A 21438-nucleotide genomic window follows, 5' to 3' on the forward strand; every position below is an offset into this window, starting at 1 on the left:
GTAGAAGTTCGAGGCTGGTTTACAATAAAGAAGGGCTGGACAATCAGCGAAAGGGTACAATCAGAGAAAGGGTACAGTCAGCAAATACAATCGGTGAATGGGAACAATCCGCAAAATAGATACAATTAATAGATGTAAGTAGGGGAGCTGGTACAATATAAGGGGTTAGGAGTAAGGTGAGTGGGAGGGAGGAGAAGGAGATCTAGGGGGCAAGGGTAGGATAGGGGTCTTGGGCTACAAATCGGTTAAATAGATTCGTTTTTAATAATTTTCTGCAGTTTAGGTAGGATGAGGAGCGCAAGAAAATATTGCACAGCCAGTCATTTAGATGACATGCTTGGAAGGCTAGAGTTCTGTTCAGATGTCTTTTGTAATGGCAGACTTTTTGAGTTGGATGGCTGAAAAGATGAGCTTTGCAAGTGGGTCTGGATGGACGATCCATGGTAAAGTGGGGGACCATGTATAAGGGGGCCAATCCATGGATGGATTTGTAGCAGAGGCAGGCAAACTTGAACAGCACTCTTGCTTCCAGGGGTAGCCAGTGGAGTTTTTGGTAATAGGGAGTAATGTGTTCCCATTTTTTCAGCCCAAAGATCAGTCGAATTGCTGAATTTTGGATGATACGTAGTCTTTTAATAGTTTTTTTTGAAGGAACCCAGGTAGATAATGTTGCAGTAGTCGAGTAAGCTCAGGATGGAGGATTGGACCAGTAATCGGAATGAGGGAGCATCGAAGTATTTTCTGATGGTTCTTAATTTCCATAGGGAGGAGAAGCATTTTCTGACTAGTAGGTCGGTGTGAGTTTCAAAGGTGAGGTTGCGGTCTAGAGTCACTCCAAGAATTTTTATGGAGTCTGTGATGGGAAAGATTTGACCGTTTAGGGAGATTGAAGAGTCTTTGATTTTGTCGTTAGGACTGGCCAGGAAGAATTTGGTTTTATCTGAGTTGAGTTTCAATTTGAGATGTTATTTGAACCATCCTCTGAGATGAAACATCCTTGATCAACCAGTCATACAGGTAAGGAAAGACTTGGAGACTGTGTAAACGCAGAGAGGCAGCCACCACAATCAGGCATTTCATGAATACTCTGGGAGAAGATGCCAGACCGAAAGGAAGAACCTTGTACTGGTAATTATATTGATTTATCTGAAACTGAAGGTACTTCTGAGAGGCCGGATGCATGGGAATATTCGTATAGGCTTCTTTGAGGTCTAGGGAGCATAGCCAATCGTTGAGATTGAGATGAGGATACAGGAGAGCCAATGACAACATCTTGAATTTTTCTCTGACCAAGAAGTTGTTTAGAGCTCTGAGATCCAAGATGGGTCTGAGTCCCCCCGTCTTCTTGGGGACTAAGAAGTAAAGGGAGTAAAAACCTCTTCCCTGTTGATCGAGAAGAACTGCTTCGATGGCATTTAGCAGAAGAAGAGATTTCACCTCCTGGAGAAGAAGGGAGGACTGTGCAGGGTCCAAAACAGACTCTTTTGGAGGACATTCTGGAGGAAGAGTCTGGAAATGAAGAGTATAACCCTGATGAACGATGGTGAGGACCCAATGATCGGTGGTAATGAGTTCCCAACGATTGATGAACAACTGAAGAAGACCCCCGATGGGCTGGTGTAATGGAGGAGAAATGCTGAGATTGGCTATGCTCCGAAGAAACAGGTCAAAAGAGCTGCTGAAGTTTAGGTTGAGCAGCTGGTTGCTTCTGTTGTTATTGGCGAGGCTGCTGCTGTTGAGGCTGCCTTTGTCTGCGAGGTTGAGACTGAGGTGGTTGCAAAGGCCTAGCAGCAAACCTATGCTGATAAGTAGACTGTGACCTGTAAGGACGAGCAGGGGGAGGCTTTTTCTTGTTTTTAATCAAAGTATCCCACCTGGTTTCATGAGCTGACAACTTTTGGGTCGTGGTATCTAAAGACTCACCAAAACGTTCATCGCCCAAAACAAGGAGCATTGGCCAGACAATCTTTATGATTAACATCCAGCTCAGAGACTCGAAGCCAAGCCAAGGGTTGCATAACTACAGACATGGCAGTAGCACAAGATGTAAGCTCAAATGTATTGTAAATAGAGTGAATCAAAAACTTCCTCAATTGCAACAAGGAAGAAACATACTGCTGCAAAAGAAGAACTTTGCGCTCAGGCAAGCATCTCTGTAGAGCAGACACTTGTTGTATTAAGTGTTTGAGGTAAAAAGAAAAATGGAAAGCATAATTTCCAGACCGATTGTCAAGTGTGGAATTTTGAAATAAACGCTTACCAAAACAGTCCATTGTTTTACCCTCTCTGCCAGGAGGGACAGTAGCGTAAACACTGGCACCTGCAGATTTTTTGAGTGTAGACTCCACCAGAAGTGATTCATGAGGAAGTTGAGGCTCATCAAACCCAGGAAGAGCCACCACTCTGTAGAGGGAGTCCAGTTTACAAGGAGCCCCTGGAACAGTCAAAGGAGTTTTATAATAAGTCTCCCTGAGAATATCATGAAGAGGGAGCTTAAGAAACTCCTTAGGAGGCTGCTCAAAATGTAATACATCCAAAAATGCTTTAGATTTTTTAGAATCAGATTCCAGAGGGATGGAAAGTACCTCTGACATTTCCCTCAAAAATTTTGAGAAAGAGGTCTGTTCAGGCTTCGATACAGGCTCTCTAGAAGAAACATCACCATCAGAAGAAACCTCATCTTCTGTCAGGATAGGTTCCTCAGAGTCCTCCCAGAGATCCGAGTCCTTCGTCGGTGGAAGACGGGAGGTGGGTGTCGAGGGCTCGACATGCTTGAGCTTCCTCAATGATTTGCCCGATTTGCCCGACATCATCTTAGGAGATGTATAAGAAGAACGATGTCGAGCTGAATCCGACATCGCACCCGAAGGTAATACAGTCGGCACCGAAGAAATTTTTCAAGACGGTGTCGGGGCAGTAAAGACTTGCTTAACTAAAGTCGATGCCGGGACAGACGGCTCAGACCTGGTTGGTGCCGCCAAGGTCGATGCCAAAACCATCTGCTCAGAATTAACTGGCATCGGAGGAGCCGGTGTTGCTAGCACTGGAAGCAAAATTTGCAATTGCTCTCGTAACTAGACTTTAAGCACGGCAGCAATTGTGTCCTTGAGAGACTACACTGGTACCGCTTGCCTTTTCACTGGTACCTTCGGTGCAGCTCTGTGCTCCGGAGAGAAGGAGGCCGATGATGAGGCACTCACCTCTATCAGAGCCGGGCGTTTTTTAGGACACCTCGAGGTTGGCAAGACTTGGCTCACTGCAGTAGTGACCTGAGGACCTGTAAGGGTAGGGGAAGGCTTCTTAGCCAGCTTACTCATGGACTGCGACACCGTGGGGGAATCCTGCAATGTCGAATGATGTGAAGTCGACTTCGACGTGGACTCCAACGCCAGGACCAATGCCGAATCACCCTCCATAGTGGACCCGAACAGCAAACGTTGTTGAATCTGGTGGTTTCTGAGGGTCCTCTTCTGAAGAGAAGAACGGGTGCAGAATTCAGCCCTGTGGTCTGGCCCTAGACACTGGAGACACCAGCGATGCGGGTCCGTGAATGAAATAGGGTGAACACACCGTTCGCACTTTTTAAAACCTGTAGACGGTCGGGACATGGAGGGAAAAAATAGCCTCAGCGAAATCGAAGGTCGAGGCTTGAGGCTTGGAACAAGCCCCGCAGGGCCGAGATCGCAAAAGTGAAAAAGTAAAAAAAATATATTTTTTTTACTTGAAATGAAAAAGAAAAGATAAAGGAACAAAATATGAAGAAAAAAGTATAAAATAAAGCCGCGTGAGCGGGAAGGCAAAAAATCAACGCACGTAATTGAAAAGAGACTTCTTAGCTCCGCGGAAACTGGAAAACTGATGGATCGTGCACCTACGCCGGGCGGGAAGGCACTCGTGCATGTGCAATGCGGGCAGCCGAGAACTTTCCAAGTTCTTAAAGTGGTCCGTACCGGGGCTCCGTGGTGACGTCATCCATCAGTGAAAATATATGCCTGCTTGTCCTGGGATAATGTATATAACCTACTTTATTTCACCCATATATTTTATCATCTATCCTCCAGATACCCATCACTTTGAGAATAACTTATAACAAGACACCTAGGCTATCAAGGATCTTGGTTGCATATCTTGTGCCTATTTTATAAAACAGCAAATGTGCTTTACTAAAATTACTTGAGAAAAAGAAGTGTCAGGAAGAATAGGAACATATGTCAATTCTACACCAAATCCTTCTATCTTTGGCCCTTGGGAATACCTACATATATACTGCACCAATACAAGTGCTGTGTATTATCTTTTATATACATATACCTCAGGCAGCTTTATAAAGCCAACTTAAGCATGTAAAACACTGGTCTACATGCTCAAATGGCTTATTAAATTATTCCCTTTATGTGAAGTACAGTGCAAATCTAGGAGAAAACCTAAGCTAGACTTATATCTGTTATTTGTTCAAAATTTATTATTTAACTCTCTGCTGGACAAAAATTAGTGACAGTACCTGAACAGTCTACTCAGGTATGTTATTAAACTTCGTACATAATGAGGTTTATCTTCATGAAGGTCTTTCCCAGTCTTAAAGCCTCTTATTTATTTTTTAATTTCTTATGCACCTTCTTGCAAGCCCAAAAGCTATTGATGGGGTGTATATTCAGGGTTTTATTTCTTTCTTTGGAGGGCTTACAACCTGAGTTTGTACTTGAGGAAATGGAGGGTTAAGTGACTTGCCCAAGATGACAAGAAGTTGCAGTGGGATTTGAAACAAATTCCTATTCAAATGCCTTTATTCCTTATGAAATTATTAAATGTAAATGAAGAAACAAAGTACAAGAAGACATGTGTGTTCATTGTCCTTACTTGTCCTTCATGAGAAAATTTAAAAGGCGGTCTGTGTTTAACAACACTTGTAGCAAGTCGCAGCAGTCCTGTAATCCCATCATCTTCTACATTCCCATCCTGGTAGTCAAGGATTTCTCTGCTATAGAATAAGGGGAGAGTTAATGAATACTTCTTTTCTATTCTCAAAGGGAATATATGGCATGTCAAGATGACCTGCAATCAAAACTAACCTTCGAATGCAGTCAGCCAGGTGTCTTGCTAAAGCATCCAAATCAAGCAGCGTGGTCTAGATTGAAAGTAAAGATAAAACCAAAATACAGTAATTATAATTTAATGGCAAATACTTAAAACTAATCCAGTAAATTGTACTGCAGCATTCCAGAAGCAGTACTGGTCCTGGAAAAAACCGAACATTTGTATGTTGCAAATATTTTTAAAGGACCACAAAAAACAAACAAACAAAAGTTACTAATATGGAATGGGCATTCTCTGAAGATGGCAGTTAAACATTCACATAAATGGGAGATGTTCATACTCAGTGTGATCGTGATATATTCAGCCATCAAGCAAGAACCTGGAAATTATTTGACGTGTAGCTCAAGGCAAGTTACATTAAAGTACAATAAATATTTCCCTGTCCCCAGAGGGCTTAAAATTTAATGAGCCAATAATGAGCTAGCAGCTGTTAATGTTTTTATAAATGCTAACTGCTGTTGGCTAATTTAGACTGGATATTCAGTGCTGGGCCACATCCAAGCATGAGCACTAAATATCTGGGTTACCAGCAGTGCCCAGAAGTTATGCAGGCAAAGCAGATATCCAGTGCTGTACCTGCATAACAAACCAGACAAATATATGACTGCCATTTAAGTGGTCAAACTTTCCCACTTAGCTATGAAGGCACAGGGACTGAACACTGCTGGTGCCAGCATTATATCCTAGCTCAGTACAGACACCACACCCCAAAAATGTGTGGCAGCAGTCAAAGTAAATATTCAGCAGCTCTGCCCAAGACATTTTTTTTTTTTTTTTTAGCAAAAGTGGCACTGTGAGATTCAAAGGTGAAGGGGAGGAATATGTAGAACCTGCTAAAGTTAAGGCTGAATTGCTTAACTAATATTTCTGTTCTGTGTTCACAACTGAAGTGAAGGAAGCAGGGCTACAGATGAAAAAAGAAAATAAGGCTGGAGATGTGGTAGACTCTGATCGATTTTCAAAGGATTATGTTTGTGAGGAGTTGCTAAACTAAAGGAGGACAAAGCAATGAGGCAAGATGGTGTACATCCAAGGGTACTGAAGAAACTTAAAGAATTTCTAGCGGCTCCACTGGCTGACCTTTTCAATGTTTTTCTAGAGTTGGGACTGGTACCGGAGGATTGGAGAAGGGTAGATGTGGTCCTTCTCCATAAAAGTGGAAGTAAGGAAGAAGTAGGGAACTACAGGCTCGTAAATCTGACTTCTGTAGTAAGTAAATTAATGAAAATGCTTTTAAAACAGAGAATAGTGAAGTTTCTGGAATCTAGTGGATTATAGGACCTGAAGCAACATAGATTCACTAAAGGTAGGTCTTGATCTATGAAAAGATGTCCAGAGAATTGGATAGGAGTGTACTAGATGTGGTATATTTAGATTTTAGCAAAGCCTTTGACAGTGGTCCCCACAAAGGTATCTAATAAATAAACTGAGTGTTCTTGGTATGGGCCACAAAGTGATGGACTGGGTCAGGAACTGGTTGAGTGGAAGGTGATAGAGGGTAGTGGTCAATGGAGATCGCTCTGAGGAAGAGAAGATTAGGTTCTTACCTCAATAATCTTCTTTCTGGTAGAAAGGCATACGAGTCTTGAAACAATGGGTTATTCACCTCTAATTGTGAGGTGTGTAGAAGGCATCATCTATATTTTTCGGCTCCACCTCCTGCTCACTGGACTGTGCTGTAGCTCCTGAGTTGATACCAAAGCAGTTGACAACTAATATAAGAGGAGAAATAACAAGGAGGGGAATGGGGACCACCCCGACAAGGCCAATTCTGCTCTCTGCAATGATTACAATTAAATAAATCCATTTCAATAGGAACAAAACTTAAAACAAAGTGGAACCGAACAAGCCACCTACATGAGTGCAACAAGCACTAACAATTATGTAGTTCTCAGTCTCACACTTGCCTCTTTGCAATAGAGAAATATCTCATTACTCTTCTCAGACAAGAGAAGACCAAACATCTAGAAATGCATACATATCTGAGACAATAAGCAAGCTAAATGAAATTTGACAGGGTAGGCCTTCAAGACTCATATGCCTTTTTACTAGAAAGATTGGCTAGGACCCTCGACTGACCAATGCTACACTCCAAGTACCACAATAGATAACTCAGACTTTCCATTAGAACAACAATTTCAAATCTTAGGAGTAGAAATTGATAACCACCTGTCCATGAAAAGCCACGTACAATAAATAATAAAACAATGTTTACTTGTGATGAGAAAGCTAAGATCTGCCAGATAATACTTCGAAACTAAGGCTTTCTGAATTTTAGTGCAATCTCTAATCCTATCTCGACTGGACTACTGTAATGTAACACTAGTTCTTTGCTCTAAAACATTACTATCATGTCTACAACTAGTTCAAAATGCAGCAATTAAGACTCATATACGGATTATGGAAATTGTAACACCTACAGCCCTACTATTTAAAACTACATTGGCTGCCATAACCACTAGAATCAAGTTTAAATCAGAAATCACTGCCTTTAAAATTCTAAGAGGGAATGCCACCGACTACCTAACAGAGTTGGCTGTCCTGCTCCAGGGTGCCTCCAACAGATATTTCAACAGAAATCTTTTCTACTTATAATTCTCAGCATGCAACAATATAAAGTCTACCAGGCAAATTACCTTATCCATCCAATATCAATTAGCAAAATGCTGGGCAAGATGGACCACTGAACTGACCCAGTAAGGGTATTCTTATGCTTTTCTCAGTACTTTGAGTAGAACCCTCGGCCAGTTTCATGCAAGGGAACTTGTTCTCTGGCACTGACCTGGAGGAGGGCTGAGAGCTCTTGGTGAAGGAAGGTCTTTAGAGGACTCAGGAAACAGGACTCTCTTGGAGGATGGTTTGTGGGTCTCTCTTGCAAACAAAGAGCATATCCATGTCTCAATATCTGAATGACCCAGTGATCTAATGTTATTCTGGACCAGCGATGATAATAGTGGATGATTCAACCTCGTATAGGCAAAGTATCATCTCCCATGCAGGGAATATTTGAGAGATAATCTTGAATGCTGGCATCTAGGCTAGAAATTCTAAGCCAGTCCTGCCTACGCGTGGCAATTGATACTCCAGATGTTCAAGATGTGATGTCAAAAGCATCAAAGGTGGAATGCACCATATATTTCCTGGTCTCTAAAAGGTCTTTGGCAAATTATCCATGCCAACTGCTGAGCAAATTGTAAATAGATATGATAAAACATTGCTTGAAAGACTTCTGAGGAAATTAGAAAGTCATAGAATAGGAGGCACTATTCTATTAAGGATTAAGAACTGGTTATAAAACAGAGAGCAGGTTTAAATGGTCAATATTCTCAATGGAGAAGGGTAAATAGTGGGATTTCCCAGGAGCCTATGCTGGGACTGCTGCTTTTTTAACATATATATCAATGATCTAGAGACGGGAAGAACTAGTGAGAATTAAATTTGCTGATGACACAAAATTGTTCAAAGTTGTTAAAATGCAAGAGGATTGAGAAAAATTGCAAGAGGATCTTGTGAGACTGGGTATCAAAATGACAGATGATGTTTAATGTGAGCAAGTGCAAAGTGATGCATGTGGGAAAGAGGAACGTGGGTTCTATGTTAGGAGTCACTGCCTAGGGAAAAGGATCTAGGTGTCATTGTTGAGGATATGTTGAAACCCTCAGCTCAATGTGCGGTGGTGGCTAAGAAGGCAAATAAAATGTTAGGAATTATCAGGAAAGGAATGGAAACCAAAGATGAAAATGTTATAATGCCCTTTCATTGCTTTATGGTATGGCCGCACCTCAAATACTGTGTGCTGTTTTGGTTGTCATAACTCAAAAAAGATATAGCATAATTAGAAAAGGTACAGAGAAGAGCAATGAAAATCAAAGGTATGGGATGACGTCCCTATGAGGAAAGGCTAAAGTGGCTATGGATCTTCAGCTTGGAGACGCAATGGCTTTAGGGGGTGATTTGATAGAGGTCTATAAAATACTGAGTGGAGTGGAAAGGGTAGATATGAATCACCAGGACTAGGGGGCATGCGATGAAGCTACTAAGTAGCAGATTTAAAACAAACCAGAGAAAATAATTCCTCACACAACAGGTAATTAAACTCTGGAATTTGTTGCTGGATAAAGTGGTGAAATCAGTTAGCTTAGCAGGGTTTAAAAAAAGGTTTGAATAATTTCTAAATAAGAACTCCATAGGCCATTATTGAGATGGCTTGGGGAAATACACTGCTTATTCCTAGGATAAGCAGCATAAAATCTGTTTTACTACTTGAGATCTTGCTAGTTATATGGGAACTGAGGTGGCCACTGTTGGAAACAGGATACTGGGCTTGATGAACCTTTAGTCTGTCCCAGTACAGCAATTCTTATATTCTTAAGATTCTGGGAAGAGTTTAGATGTTCTAAAGCAGTGGTCTCAAACTCGCAGCCCGCCAGGTACTATTTTGAGGCCCTCGGTGTGTTTATCATGATCACAAAAGTAAAATAAAACAGTTTCTTGATCATATGTCTCTTTAGCTATAAATGACAATATTATTATTAAGACTTAGCCAAAAGGAAAGAATTATAAACCATAAAGAGTTTTACCTCATGCAAAATTGTCATTTCTTTAATAAGACATTAATTATTTTTTTCTGAGGTCCTGCAAAGGGTTTGAGTTTAAGACCACTGTTCTAAAGGTATACGAGTATATTGCTCATAAAAGGACATCTTTTATATGAGAGATTTCAGATAGAATGTCATAGAAATTGTAGCCGAGGATTCTGTTGGTCAACATAGTGCTCTGGAATACCTTACACCCACATTTATTCGGAGTCCTCCTGGCATAAGATCTAGAACTCCTAGTTTTTTTAAAGTACTGACTCCACTATTAAAAGACTGGTATTGCAGCTGTGGCTGGTCAAATCCAGGATAAGACTCAATCCCGTATAAGGTATCTAACTTGCGTGGAGCTACTGGGACTGCGAGTGGTGCTTCCCAGATTTTAAATAAGCTTCTTTCATCAAGTTGTATAGAGGTAATTTTATACCATCTTTAAGCCACCTTTGTAGTCTAGAGCCTCCATTAGTTCTGCTTGGGGCTCTGTTTCTGACTCCATACTGATAAGTAAAAAGACTCTCCCATTTGTCTGATAAATCTTGTAAAATACATTTTTAGGAGGAAACTTCCAACGAGGAGGTAAAGGCGATAGATTAGATGATATAACATAAGACTCCTCTGCAGAAAGATCTGGATAGTCTGAAGAAGAATGAGGAGATAAGTCAACGTTAGGTCTCTGAGATGAAGAACATCGAGGAGAGTGTCGAGGTGTATCCCAAGATGAATATCAAGGCATGCATCGATGGGAGCAGCAAGAGGAATGCCGAGAATGGAAGAAGAGCTACGCTTCCTGAAGAGATAGGTTCTTTGAATGGGAATGTCGATCAAGCAGTGTCCAAAAATGGTTCCTCAATGAAGATTTTGGGCAGGACATGGACTGGATTAAGTCTGGATGCCTTAGATCAGGCATTTGCACCATGTGCAACTGCAGCATCTCAGTAAACTCCTTCTGCAACAGCTCTCACAGCTGATTTTTCAGAAACAGTGCTGGTAGGTATCAATGCATGTCAAGACATTGCTGACCTATATGTCGAGGCACACCTCAGTGGAGACACCAATTGTAGCAATGGCAACCTAGTCTTGGTGCAACTATGCTTCAAGTTATCCGATGGGGTTGATGCCTGGGAGGAAGCTGATGCACAACTAGAGGGAGATTAGCGTTTGTGCTTCTTAGCCTTTTTACAGATTTCTTCCAAGGGAGGCAGAACCGATGAATCAGAAGCAGCCTAGACTGTCGATGCCACAGGTACCAGTGTGGATGCTGGAGGTGTAGGACATTGACCGTCCGCATCAAAGTCAACAGACATCCTCCATGAACCCACAGAACCAAAAAGTTTTTCGTATTTTAATTGTTTGGCTTTCAGTAACCTCTTCTGCAGCTTAAAGCAGAGTTGGCACAAAGTATCACAGTGCTCAGAACCAAGGCTATAAATACAACAGTTATGTGGGTCTATAGCCAAAATGGTCTGTTGGCAACGAATGCACCATTTGAAGCTACTTGGAGGTTTGGATATTGAGTGAAAGCCTGCCGATGCAAAATCAAAGGACTTTATGGTCCAGGAAGGTCGAGAGATCACAACTTGAAAAAGGCTCAATGCTCCTGGCCTGAAAACAGACTGCGGAGAGACCAAAGGCCCCCCCAAATAAGTCAGTTGAAAATTGAAAATTTTTCATCAGAACTGAAGAAAAATAATTAAAAAGAAAATTTGATGAAAACAGAACAGGAAGGTTCAAAAATTTTAAAAGTTCTATGTGCTTGGAGAAATTCCAAACAACAGCTTCTCAGCCCTGCGGAAAACTCAGAACTGATGGTCCTGCGAGCCAACATTGGGTGGGAAGGCATCGGTGAATGTGTGGTACGGGTGGTCTGCAAAAGACTAGCACTCTTTTTAACTGTCCATACCGGGATCCATGGATGATGTTACTCACATGTGAGAATATGCTGCCTGCTTGTCCTCGGATAATAGCAGCATTATGCCAGTGAGATATAATATAAAGGACAGAAAGCTGCACATATTACAGTGAATATACAAATCGCAATATAGTTATTTGACAATGTTTAATCAGGCATATTAAATTTCTCTCCTCCTTTGCACACGTGTTTTTATTTCACAGACAGGGTTCATAACTGCATGGTTTGAACTTTTTTAAAGCTTAAAACTCAATTTTTAATTTAAGGCTTTTTTTCAAGGCAATTTTTTGACAACCTTGTTGTCTTTCTAGTGCACAGTGGCTTACGGCAGCAACTCCAACAGTTTTTCACACTCATACAGTGATACAGGATTTAGATACATACCTTTTGTTTAACTTTGCTCTTTATTTATTTATAACATTTATATTCCGCTTTAAACTATTTATATTTAAAACATTTATATTCCGCTTTAAACTATTTATATTTAAAACATTTATATTCCGCTTTAAACAATTAACATACACAGCTTTTAGCACATACAAGTTTTCAAAATCCATATCACAAACAAGAGGACTAAAAAGAAGAGGGCATTATATAATCATCACATCATACACATCTTAAAGAAGGGCAGCATAATCGAACTAAATACAGCTAGCAAATAAATGCTTGTGCAAACAGATAAGTCTTCAATAACATTCCTATTGTATTACTTTCTAACTCATTAGTTTAAGTAGTCATTTTACCCCCCCCCCCTTCTCCTTTTTACAAAACCATAGCAATGTTTTTAGCGCTGGCCACGGTGGTGGTGCAGCCAGTGCTAAAAACTGTGCTACGGTTTTGTAAAAGGGGGAGTGGGGTGTTAAATTTTAATTAAATCCAGTATATGTTAATGGAGTTTATAATTTCATTTTTATTTATGCAATTATTTATTTTTGGTTCTTTAGAGAGTTTGTATTCTTATTTTTACTAGCACTTATTAGATGAAAGTGAAGAATGGGCTTTATCAATTTAACTTGTTCACAATAACGCAAATATAACTGTTCTTTTAAAATGGCTAGTTTTCATGGTTTTAACTGTAAGGCTATATATTTGTTTTGCTACAATTGGATGATGTAATAACATGTTTGTTACTGATTATTGTAGTAAGCCTGTTTTTTTTTTAGCATTTATCCCTCCTTTTATCAAGCTGCGCTAGAGATTTTTAGAATGTAAATACCAACTTACGCTGGTATTCTATATCGGCAATTACATGCATAAATGCAACATTCCAGCACCTAACTTTAGGCTACATGTACTGAATTACCTCCTCGGTGCCTTGGAGCATGGCCAGGTTTATACAAGAGAAGGCCATGGCACAAATTTGGGAGAAGCCCCAAAAACAATTAGGCTGTCTCCTCTTCAGTTTAAGACCAACTTGGGGGCTCAGGGCAAACGTCTGCATGCCTCATGCTTTCCTGCCTTGAGAAGCCAACTATCCAGTGGAAGGGTGGTGCAAGCTGGCAGACAGCAGCACTGAAGATTTTAACCTTGCAGGAAGTTTCCTTTTTTTAATTCATCAGCACAAGGGATCTGAATCACATGGAAGAAAATACTCCCTGAGGAAAGTGAAAAATTTACCTGCGTTTTTTATATCCCTGATTTCAGTTAAGAATTTACAGCAGTAAAACAGTCAAGAAATATTAAATATGCATTAACTTATTTTATTATCCATGTTGTTTTGTTAACTATGAAGTGCATTGGATTGATGTATTATAAATGTGCTAAATAAAAGTATCCTTGCTTAAAATTAACAAGGTATGGTAAAAGGCAGGCTTTTATTGCACCTTAATTTACCATAGGAATTCTCAACCTATAGTATCTTAGTACCACAGGTTGTTGACTCCTGATGCTGATCAGGGTAAAATAATTCTAGCTTTTAGCTCTCTGTTAGGTCAAGACAATCTGTGTTAGTGCTCTTTAAATCATGTCAAAGGGCAAACAACACAGCCGATTGTCCTAATGCAGCTTGTAAAACGTCATAGTAACATATAGATTTAGGAGGGAAGTTAAGTCTATTTAATATGCTATTAGACTAAAATTAGACTAATTGACATTTTCAACCAAAATCCCAATTGTTTTAATTAAAATATTTCTGGAACAAAAAACTACAATTCACCAAGGTATACATGACAAAAACGAAGCCACCATAAAACATGAATAAAGGCATAGAAAGTGACACAGCTTTGATATTTCTAACACCACAATACTCTTGACTATTTTCATGGAACAAATAATACATACATTTGAAGCTAATTAATTTTCAGTAAATAAAAAATGATTGTGCATACCTGACTGGCATCTTTGACATGTATGTTATCAATTAGTTTACACAGTAACCAAAAATATTCTTTACAGCCAGGCCATAACATTGGTTCTTCTTCATAGTTTTCTATCTGTAAAAAGAAAATATTAAATTAAAAAATAAAAACAAAAATTATATAAAATATATATTTGAGATCAATATTCAAAAATTAGTTATGTTTGAAATGGTTTTTTTATTGTGCACCCAAATTAATGCTTGAAAAGAAGTACAAAGCACTCCAGGGAAGAACAATATAGGAAGCTAACATTTATCATTTAAACAAGAGGTACAGTTGGTACTCTACAATTTCACCATAAGAACCTTAACAGTCCCTTCCCACCCCCTCATTCCATCCTTCCCTCTTTGGTCCTTTCAATCACATACAGTTATTTTTATTAAACATTTTACAAAGTAGAACAGAATTCAACACAATAGACAACATACAAATAATGATGCAGTCCAGACCCCACACAGCACTGAACTAATACATCAAATTCCTCACTAAACAGGGAAACATATCTCATTTCCAGTCCCCCCCCCCACAAGCATTCCTTTTTTTTTTTTTAGTTCAATATTTTTATTGAATATTATGAGAAATATACAGAAAGCAGTTCAAACACATAGAATCAGAGTAGAAACATTTGGTGTAGAAAAAATCTATATCTACAAACATTTGTATACAACCAAAACAGTGAAAGGATCCAGAGTATTGGAACTGCTAATGAAAGATGTAGGAGAGACAGAAAAGAAATGAAAGAAGAAAGAAAGAAAGAGAGAGAGAGAAAGAAAGAAAGAAAGAGAGAGGCAGAAGTGTCTACGGGGCAGAATGAACATATGAATCTAAGAATGACCAAGGTGATTTATTTCGCACCAAGTTTGTGGAGAGTCGAGATATAATTTTCTTCTCATATGCATAAGACTCAAATTTGTGGTACATACTCAAAGAGTTCCACCAAAAAGTGTAGTCTAGTAGCGAAGATGATTTCCAATTTTTCAAAATATGCATAAGAGCTGTCACAAACATGGTGTCAATGAGTTTAGGAGGACAGTTTGATTGTGCAAAACAAGGATGTTGAGAACGAAGGATTACAATGTCCATGGAAATCTCTTCTGAACAATTAGTGATAGATTTTATGGTGTCCCAAATGCGAGCCCAAAAGGAATGAACCATAGTACAGTGAAAAAGCATATGATCAAGAGTTCCAGGCTCTTTCAAGCAGTTCCAACAGGTAGAATCTTGTTTTAGATTGGCTTTCCACATACGAAATGGGGTCCATACTGCATGCCACATAATAAAGAACATTGATTGCGAAACTCTGGAGGATAAAAGAGAACGATTTGTGGAAGACCAGAAGAGTTCCCAATCAATGTCAGAAAACGGGGTTGTCAGGATAGAGTCCCAATGGTTCATGGATTGATGTGAAAAGGTAAAGGAGTGATCTCTTAGAATACTGTAAAAGAGAGATATCGCCTTACCTTTAAGTAAAGCCAGAGTAGACCAGTGACAAACAGTATGAATGGAAGTCATAAAATCAGAGCGTATATGCACATTAGATAATATTCCAGTAAGCAAAAGCCATTGAGAATACACAGAAGATGGAAGTGAGTATGTAGAACAGAGAATATCAAAAGGGACAAAAGAAGTGGAAGTGATCATTTGGTGAACAAACCACACACCCGCCCGCTGCCACCTCTTCCATGAAAGGGATCTACCACTACTTTGAATTTTAGAATTATTTCAAAGGGACATGTGTGGGCCTTCACTAACAGAGATCTCAGCCGCTGCATCTAGAAGATGAAAAGCATGCTGCGTTGCACTCAACAAAGAATACTTTCTCAAGTGTCTAGGTACTGACACCGTAAGGAAGCAGGAGACGTGCAATGGTGCACATAAAAAACGTTCCATCTCAAACCATGCTGGCGGATCCTGAGGATATGAGTCAATGATCCAGTGAGCTCCATATTTGGCTAATGATGCAATATAATAATGATAGAAATCTGGCAAATTTAAGCCATCATTAATCTTAGAGGCTTTCAGCTTGGCGAGAGCGATACGAGGTTTTTTCTTGTTCCAAATAAATTCAGAGATTTTCTTATTAAGCCAATGAAAGAATGATTTCCGACATAAAAGGGGAAGCATAGAAAGAGTGTAATTAATTTGTGGGGCCAGAGTCATTTTAATGGAGGCTATTCTACCCCACCAGGACAGATAAAGCGGGGACCAACGAGATGTGGTATTTGAAACTAAATTTTTGATTTTGGCTATGTTAAGATCCTGAGCGTGTACTGGATCTTTATGTATTAGGACCCCTAAATATTTCACAGCTCCCTGCGACCATGAAAAAGGGAAATGAGCCAGATCCGAGGGGGAAATATGGTCATTGAGGGGAAAGATCTCTGACTTCTCCCAATTAACAGAGTATCCGGAGAGATGGGAATATTAAGAAACGATGCGGATAAGATGAGGGAGAGAGACAAGAGGGTCCCTGAGAAAAAGAAGAACATCGTCAGCGTAAGCTGCTAATTTAAAGTCTCGACTGGAGGAGGGAATACCTTTAATTAAGGAGCATTGTCAGATAGCTGAAAGGAGAGGTTCCAACGCTAAATTAAATAACAATGGTGAAAGAGGACAGCCTTGACTGGTACTTCTGTGAAGGGGAAATTTATTAGAGAGAGAGTTGTTAATCAAGATACGAGACGTGGGTTGTCGATATAGTGTTTCTATCCAATCTGTGAAGAAAGAACCAAAGTTGTACCACTTCAGTATTCGGAATAAGAAAGGCCACTCCACTCGGTCGAAGGCCTTCTCAGCATCAATAGCTAGACCAATCACAGGGTCCGACATTGTTTTAGCATGAGCGTTGATGTGGTGAAATAAGCGTAAGTTATCTCCTATATATCTTTGTTTGATAAATCCTGTTTGATCTTTATGTATGAGGGATGGGATCACTCTTGTGAGTCTTAATGCAAGCAGTTTCGCCATGATTTTGTAGTCCAAGTTAAGGAGAAAGATAGGACGAAAGTTTTTAACCAAAGTAGCATCTCTATCTGGCTTAGGGATGACTACAATAGTGGCCTCAGTGAAGTTGAATTGTTTATCCGGAGTGGAGTGTAGGAAATCATAATATGTAAGAAGTTGAGGAGCCAAAAGAGCTCGGAAGCATTTAAAAAACTCATTAGTAAAACCATCCGGGCCTGGGGCTTTCCCAGTGGGTAAGGAGGATATAGCAGTTTCAATCTCAGATGTAGTTATAGGAGCATCCAATTGTGCTTTAACAGATTCCGATATGGTCGGCTGGGTTAAAGAGGCAAGAAAAGAATCTATATCCGATTCAGGGGCTGAAAACTCAGATTGATATAGGGCAGTATAAAATTTTTCAAATTGAGAAGAAATCAGAGATCTGGTTTTGGCTAATTGTCCTGATGAGTCCTGAATAGCTGAGATGTGTAAACGTTTTGATTTATTTTTGAGATACCTAGCCAAAGGGCGACCCATAAGATTATCTCCCATGTAGTGGCCAGAGGTGGAGATAAAAATATCGCGTCGGGCCGTACAGGAGACTAAAGTATTATATTCGTATTTAAGGTTTTGAATACGTTGGAATATGGATGGATCATGTAAATGGGTAGACATATGTTGTAGTTCTAATTTTTTGATGGAGATTTCCAATTCTTTTTCTTTTCGCATGGATTGTTTTTTTTTTCCAGGAAGCAAGTTTAATCAATTCACCTCTGAGAGAAGCTTTATAGGCCTCCCAGACGATGGAAGGACAAATTTCTGGGTCTTTGGTATTGATTTCGAAGAATTCCGTAGTAAAAGATTTGATTTTGTCCACTATTTCCTCATCTAAAAGTAAGGCATTGTTAAGTCGCCAAGAGGGAGATTCTTTGTGCGGAGATAGATAAGTGTAAAGAAATAGCCGCATGATCCGTAAGAGATATTGGGTGTATAATAGTATTTGTCACGTCCTGAATGAGAGAGGAGGAAAGAAGAAAGAAATCAATTCTCGAGTAGGTGTTGTGTGGTGGTGAGAAATGTGAGTATTCTCTACCTTTTGGATGTAGCAAACGCCATGGATCTACAAGGGAAAAGGCTTCTGTTAGAGCATGTAAAGCTGTAAAAGATCTGGATTTTGAGGGTCTGCAAGAGGATGATCTATCTATATAAATGTCTTGAATTTGATTGAAATCTCCTCCCAATATCAGAGAACAAGAACCGTATTCAACCAACGCCAGCTGAAGATCCTTGAAAAAGTCTGGATGGTCCAAAACAGGAGCGTAGATGTTAAGGAACACAAAATCTACTGAGTGCAACGCAGCATGCACCAGACACCACCTTCCATCAGTGTCTGTTTTAAAGGAGTGAACAACAGGGGATAGTTTGTCATTGAGAAGTATTGATACACCATTTTTTTTCTGCTGAGTTGCAGGGGAATATAGATGGGTGGAATATCCCTTCAACTGAAATTTTAAAGCGGCAGCAGGCGGGAGGTGGGTCTCCTGCAAATAAATCACGTCAGGATGTTTATTAAACACATAGTTGGCTATCTTTTTCCTTTTAATAGGATGGTTCAAACCATTTTGCCCAATTCTCTTTCTTGAATATGTACACTTCTTATGAAAAATTATTTCTTAGTAAATGTTTTATTTTAGGGAAGAAATGTATTTTATGTTGCTGGCTTTCTCCTGAGCCCCCTTCCTTTTGGCATTGGAGGAATCGCCTTCATGAACTTATGGGTTGGGAGGCCCGTTTGGCTTGTTCTTCTCGTCGCCGGAGCAGAGACTTTGTTCACACTTGGACTCCGTACTTGAACATTTTGACTCCTGAGAGTCGTAGCCGTGTTTTGAATAGACTCCACCTCTGAATCTGTGATTCTATTTGCCCTTGCTGTTTCCTGCCTAAGAGTTTTATGTATCTGTGGGGGGATGGGGAGGGGAGGGTGGGGGGCTGGGGATTTCTTGCTGTGGGGTGGGGGGTGGTGGGTCCGGGGAGGACATCAGAGTCCAGTCCTCCGCGGTTGTCTGATGAAAATGTGTACCATGGTTGCTATTGCTGTTGTATTTCCTATTGCTTAATAAAATAGATTTGAACATAAAAAAAAGAGAAAACATGTAAATCAGCCATAATCTATTTTATGCAGTGATAAGACATAGTAAATATCACCTTTGTTAAAAAAAATCAAATAACATAACCAGAATACCAGGTAGACACTCCTGCCAGAGAGTAGAAATAAAGAAAGCATAAGAGTAAGAGCAAAGAGACTAACAGTGACAGCATAATGCAAGGTCAGAAAAAAGAGAGACCATGCATGAGATAAAACAATTTAAGGGTGCTCCTGTGAGCACGGAGAAGTAACACTTACGAAACAACTAACAATACTCCACACCCACTCAATTTGGAGAACATGAGAGTGATGTGCTTATCCACATAAACAGTGAATTATACAGTCATATGCATGCAGATTATAACAGCAGGAAACAGAGGCAGACAAAGTCATCAGTAGCTCAGCATGTCAGCGCATTTTTAAAGAATCCAGGAATGCAGCCAGCTCGTCAGGATCAGTGTAGGAAGTAGTGCGATTATTGTAGGTTACTTTCATCCTTGCTGGGTACATAAGGCCATATTTGGCTCCAATGTCTTTAAGCTCCTGCCGGTGGGAAAGAAATGCTTTTCTCTTCAAGGCTGTGGATTTAGCCAGATCTGGAACAATGAAAAACTTCCTGCCCTGGTGTAGCAGCTGAGGTTTAGATTTTGCTGCTGTAAGAATCTGCAGCGTGTGTTGAAATCTGAGCAGCTTAGCCACTATGGGCCGGGGAGAAGAAGCATGTGAAGAGAGGTGAGATGGCACGCAGTGAGCACACTCTATTTCCAGTGGAGGTGAAAAGATAAGCCCCAGGGTAGCAGGCAGGAAAGCAGAGAGAAAGGAAGCCATGTCAGAGCCCTCCGATGATTCAGGCAGCCCAATAATTCTTAAATTGGATCTTCTGCTGCGATTAGAGAGATCTTCAAAGTCTCTTTGTAAAGTAGTAATAATTTTGTCATGCTTAGTTACCGTTTCTTGCAGAGATAGTATGGGAGACGTTTTTTCCTCTAGGGCATCCAAGCGATGCCGTGCATCCACAAATTGGGAGTTAATTGCCTCTATTTCCCCCCTCAAAAGCTTAGTTTCTTCAACCTGCTCCTGTACTATGACCCGGATCGATCTTATTTCTTTCAGGAGCAGGTCAAGTGAAGCCTCGTTGTTTTTCGGCGCCATTTTCTCCGGCGTGCTCGGGTCGGGTTTGGGCCTCTTACCTCCGAGTGGCGCGGGTGAAGCAGTTTCATTTTTCGCCGGTTTTGGAGGCGACATGAGGGTTTAGGTAGTGAAATCTCTGCGTTAAATGTAAGATTTCCACGGAAAAAGCACTGTTTTAATGCGTTTTAAGTGCGGGTGCAGAGGAGCAGTTATGCCATGCATGTGGTCTCCGCGGAAGTCAGGCCACGCCCCCCCCCACCATAAGCATTCCTAAAGCTCCGCAAACCTCCCTCTCCCCATATAGCTACCCCCAGCCCACCCCCCTCCCCCACCATTACACATCCCAAAGGAGCATGCAGTTTATCCTTCAGCATGCCACTTAGACCCCATACAATACTATCTTTCAAGATATTCTCTCCAGACCTCTATGAAAATGTTAACAGGCTGTAATAGTCATAGTGGATCAAAAAGGCTCCCATATTCTCTGAACTGTTGCCCTATCATGGGCTCCCAAATCCTGGATTTTACACCTCTCCATCATAAGAGTGGAAATAATAATAATAATAATAATTATAATAACAACAACAACAACAGTTTATATACCACAATACAGTGCTCTCCAATGTTGTGTAGTTGGACTATCAGAAGAAAACAAAGTGGTTATAATCGTCCTGAGCGTAATAAATGAAGTCCATCGTAAAAATCATCAAACCCCCTTTCTTGTTGAAACTATAGTAGTGACCAAATCTAGGACCAATCCAGACTTAGCCATCAGCCTAATGGACCAAATGGTAGAAACAAATTAAAAAAGCTACATCCAAAATGCCTCTTGTGTCCTGTCCAAAACATGTGTCCAAGAGTGGCATCATGGGTCAAAAATCAGTTATATATTTAGTTCCATACTGGACAAATAATTACTTTATACAAAAAAAAATTTTTTTTTGGGGGGGGGGATAAAACTCAGCATTCAACAGGCAGGGCAGCAAGTTCATGTGAATTTTACAATTAGGTGGAAGTGACATCACCGCTTGAGTACGTACATATGAGAGCTGAGCTCGAAGAGGCAATTAATAAAGCGATTATTTCTTCCACTCTGTGTCAATTTTAACATAAATACTGCCGCAATGGAATGTGACAAAACTATAATAACTGAATAAAGACTTGAAAAAAGTAAATACGTACCCAATCAAGAAGAATGCCAAAGCACAACAATATGACAAATGATAGCACTGCACAACAAAGTTTTTGCTTCCTGAACACTGC

At 40.2% G+C, this 21438-nt stretch overlaps 1 protein-coding gene across 8 annotated transcripts in view; it reads right to left on the reverse strand.

Annotated features, from left to right (window-relative positions):
- The window catches only part of USP34 (ubiquitin specific peptidase 34), a 1084964-nt gene that overhangs the window by 369072 nt on the left and 694454 nt on the right, over nucleotides 1-21438 (reverse strand). For 7 of the 8 annotated variants that reach the window (XM_033939082.1, XM_033939080.1, XM_033939078.1 and 4 more), the window contains 3 exons: nucleotides 13926-14030; nucleotides 5070-5125; nucleotides 4858-4978 (listed from right to left, as the gene is read on the reverse strand). In XM_033939082.1, the coding sequence (XP_033794973.1) occupies nucleotides 4858-4978; nucleotides 5070-5125; nucleotides 13926-14030 (282 nt within the window). The remainder of the gene's footprint in view (nucleotides 1-4857; nucleotides 4979-5069; nucleotides 5126-13925; nucleotides 14031-21438) is intronic. The other variant, XM_033939079.1, reaches the window with a different exon arrangement.

The sequence above is a fragment of the Geotrypetes seraphini genome, chromosome 3 (assembly GCF_902459505.1).
Source record: "Geotrypetes seraphini chromosome 3, aGeoSer1.1, whole genome shotgun sequence".
Taxonomy (NCBI): Eukaryota; Metazoa; Chordata; class Amphibia; order Gymnophiona; family Dermophiidae; genus Geotrypetes; species Geotrypetes seraphini.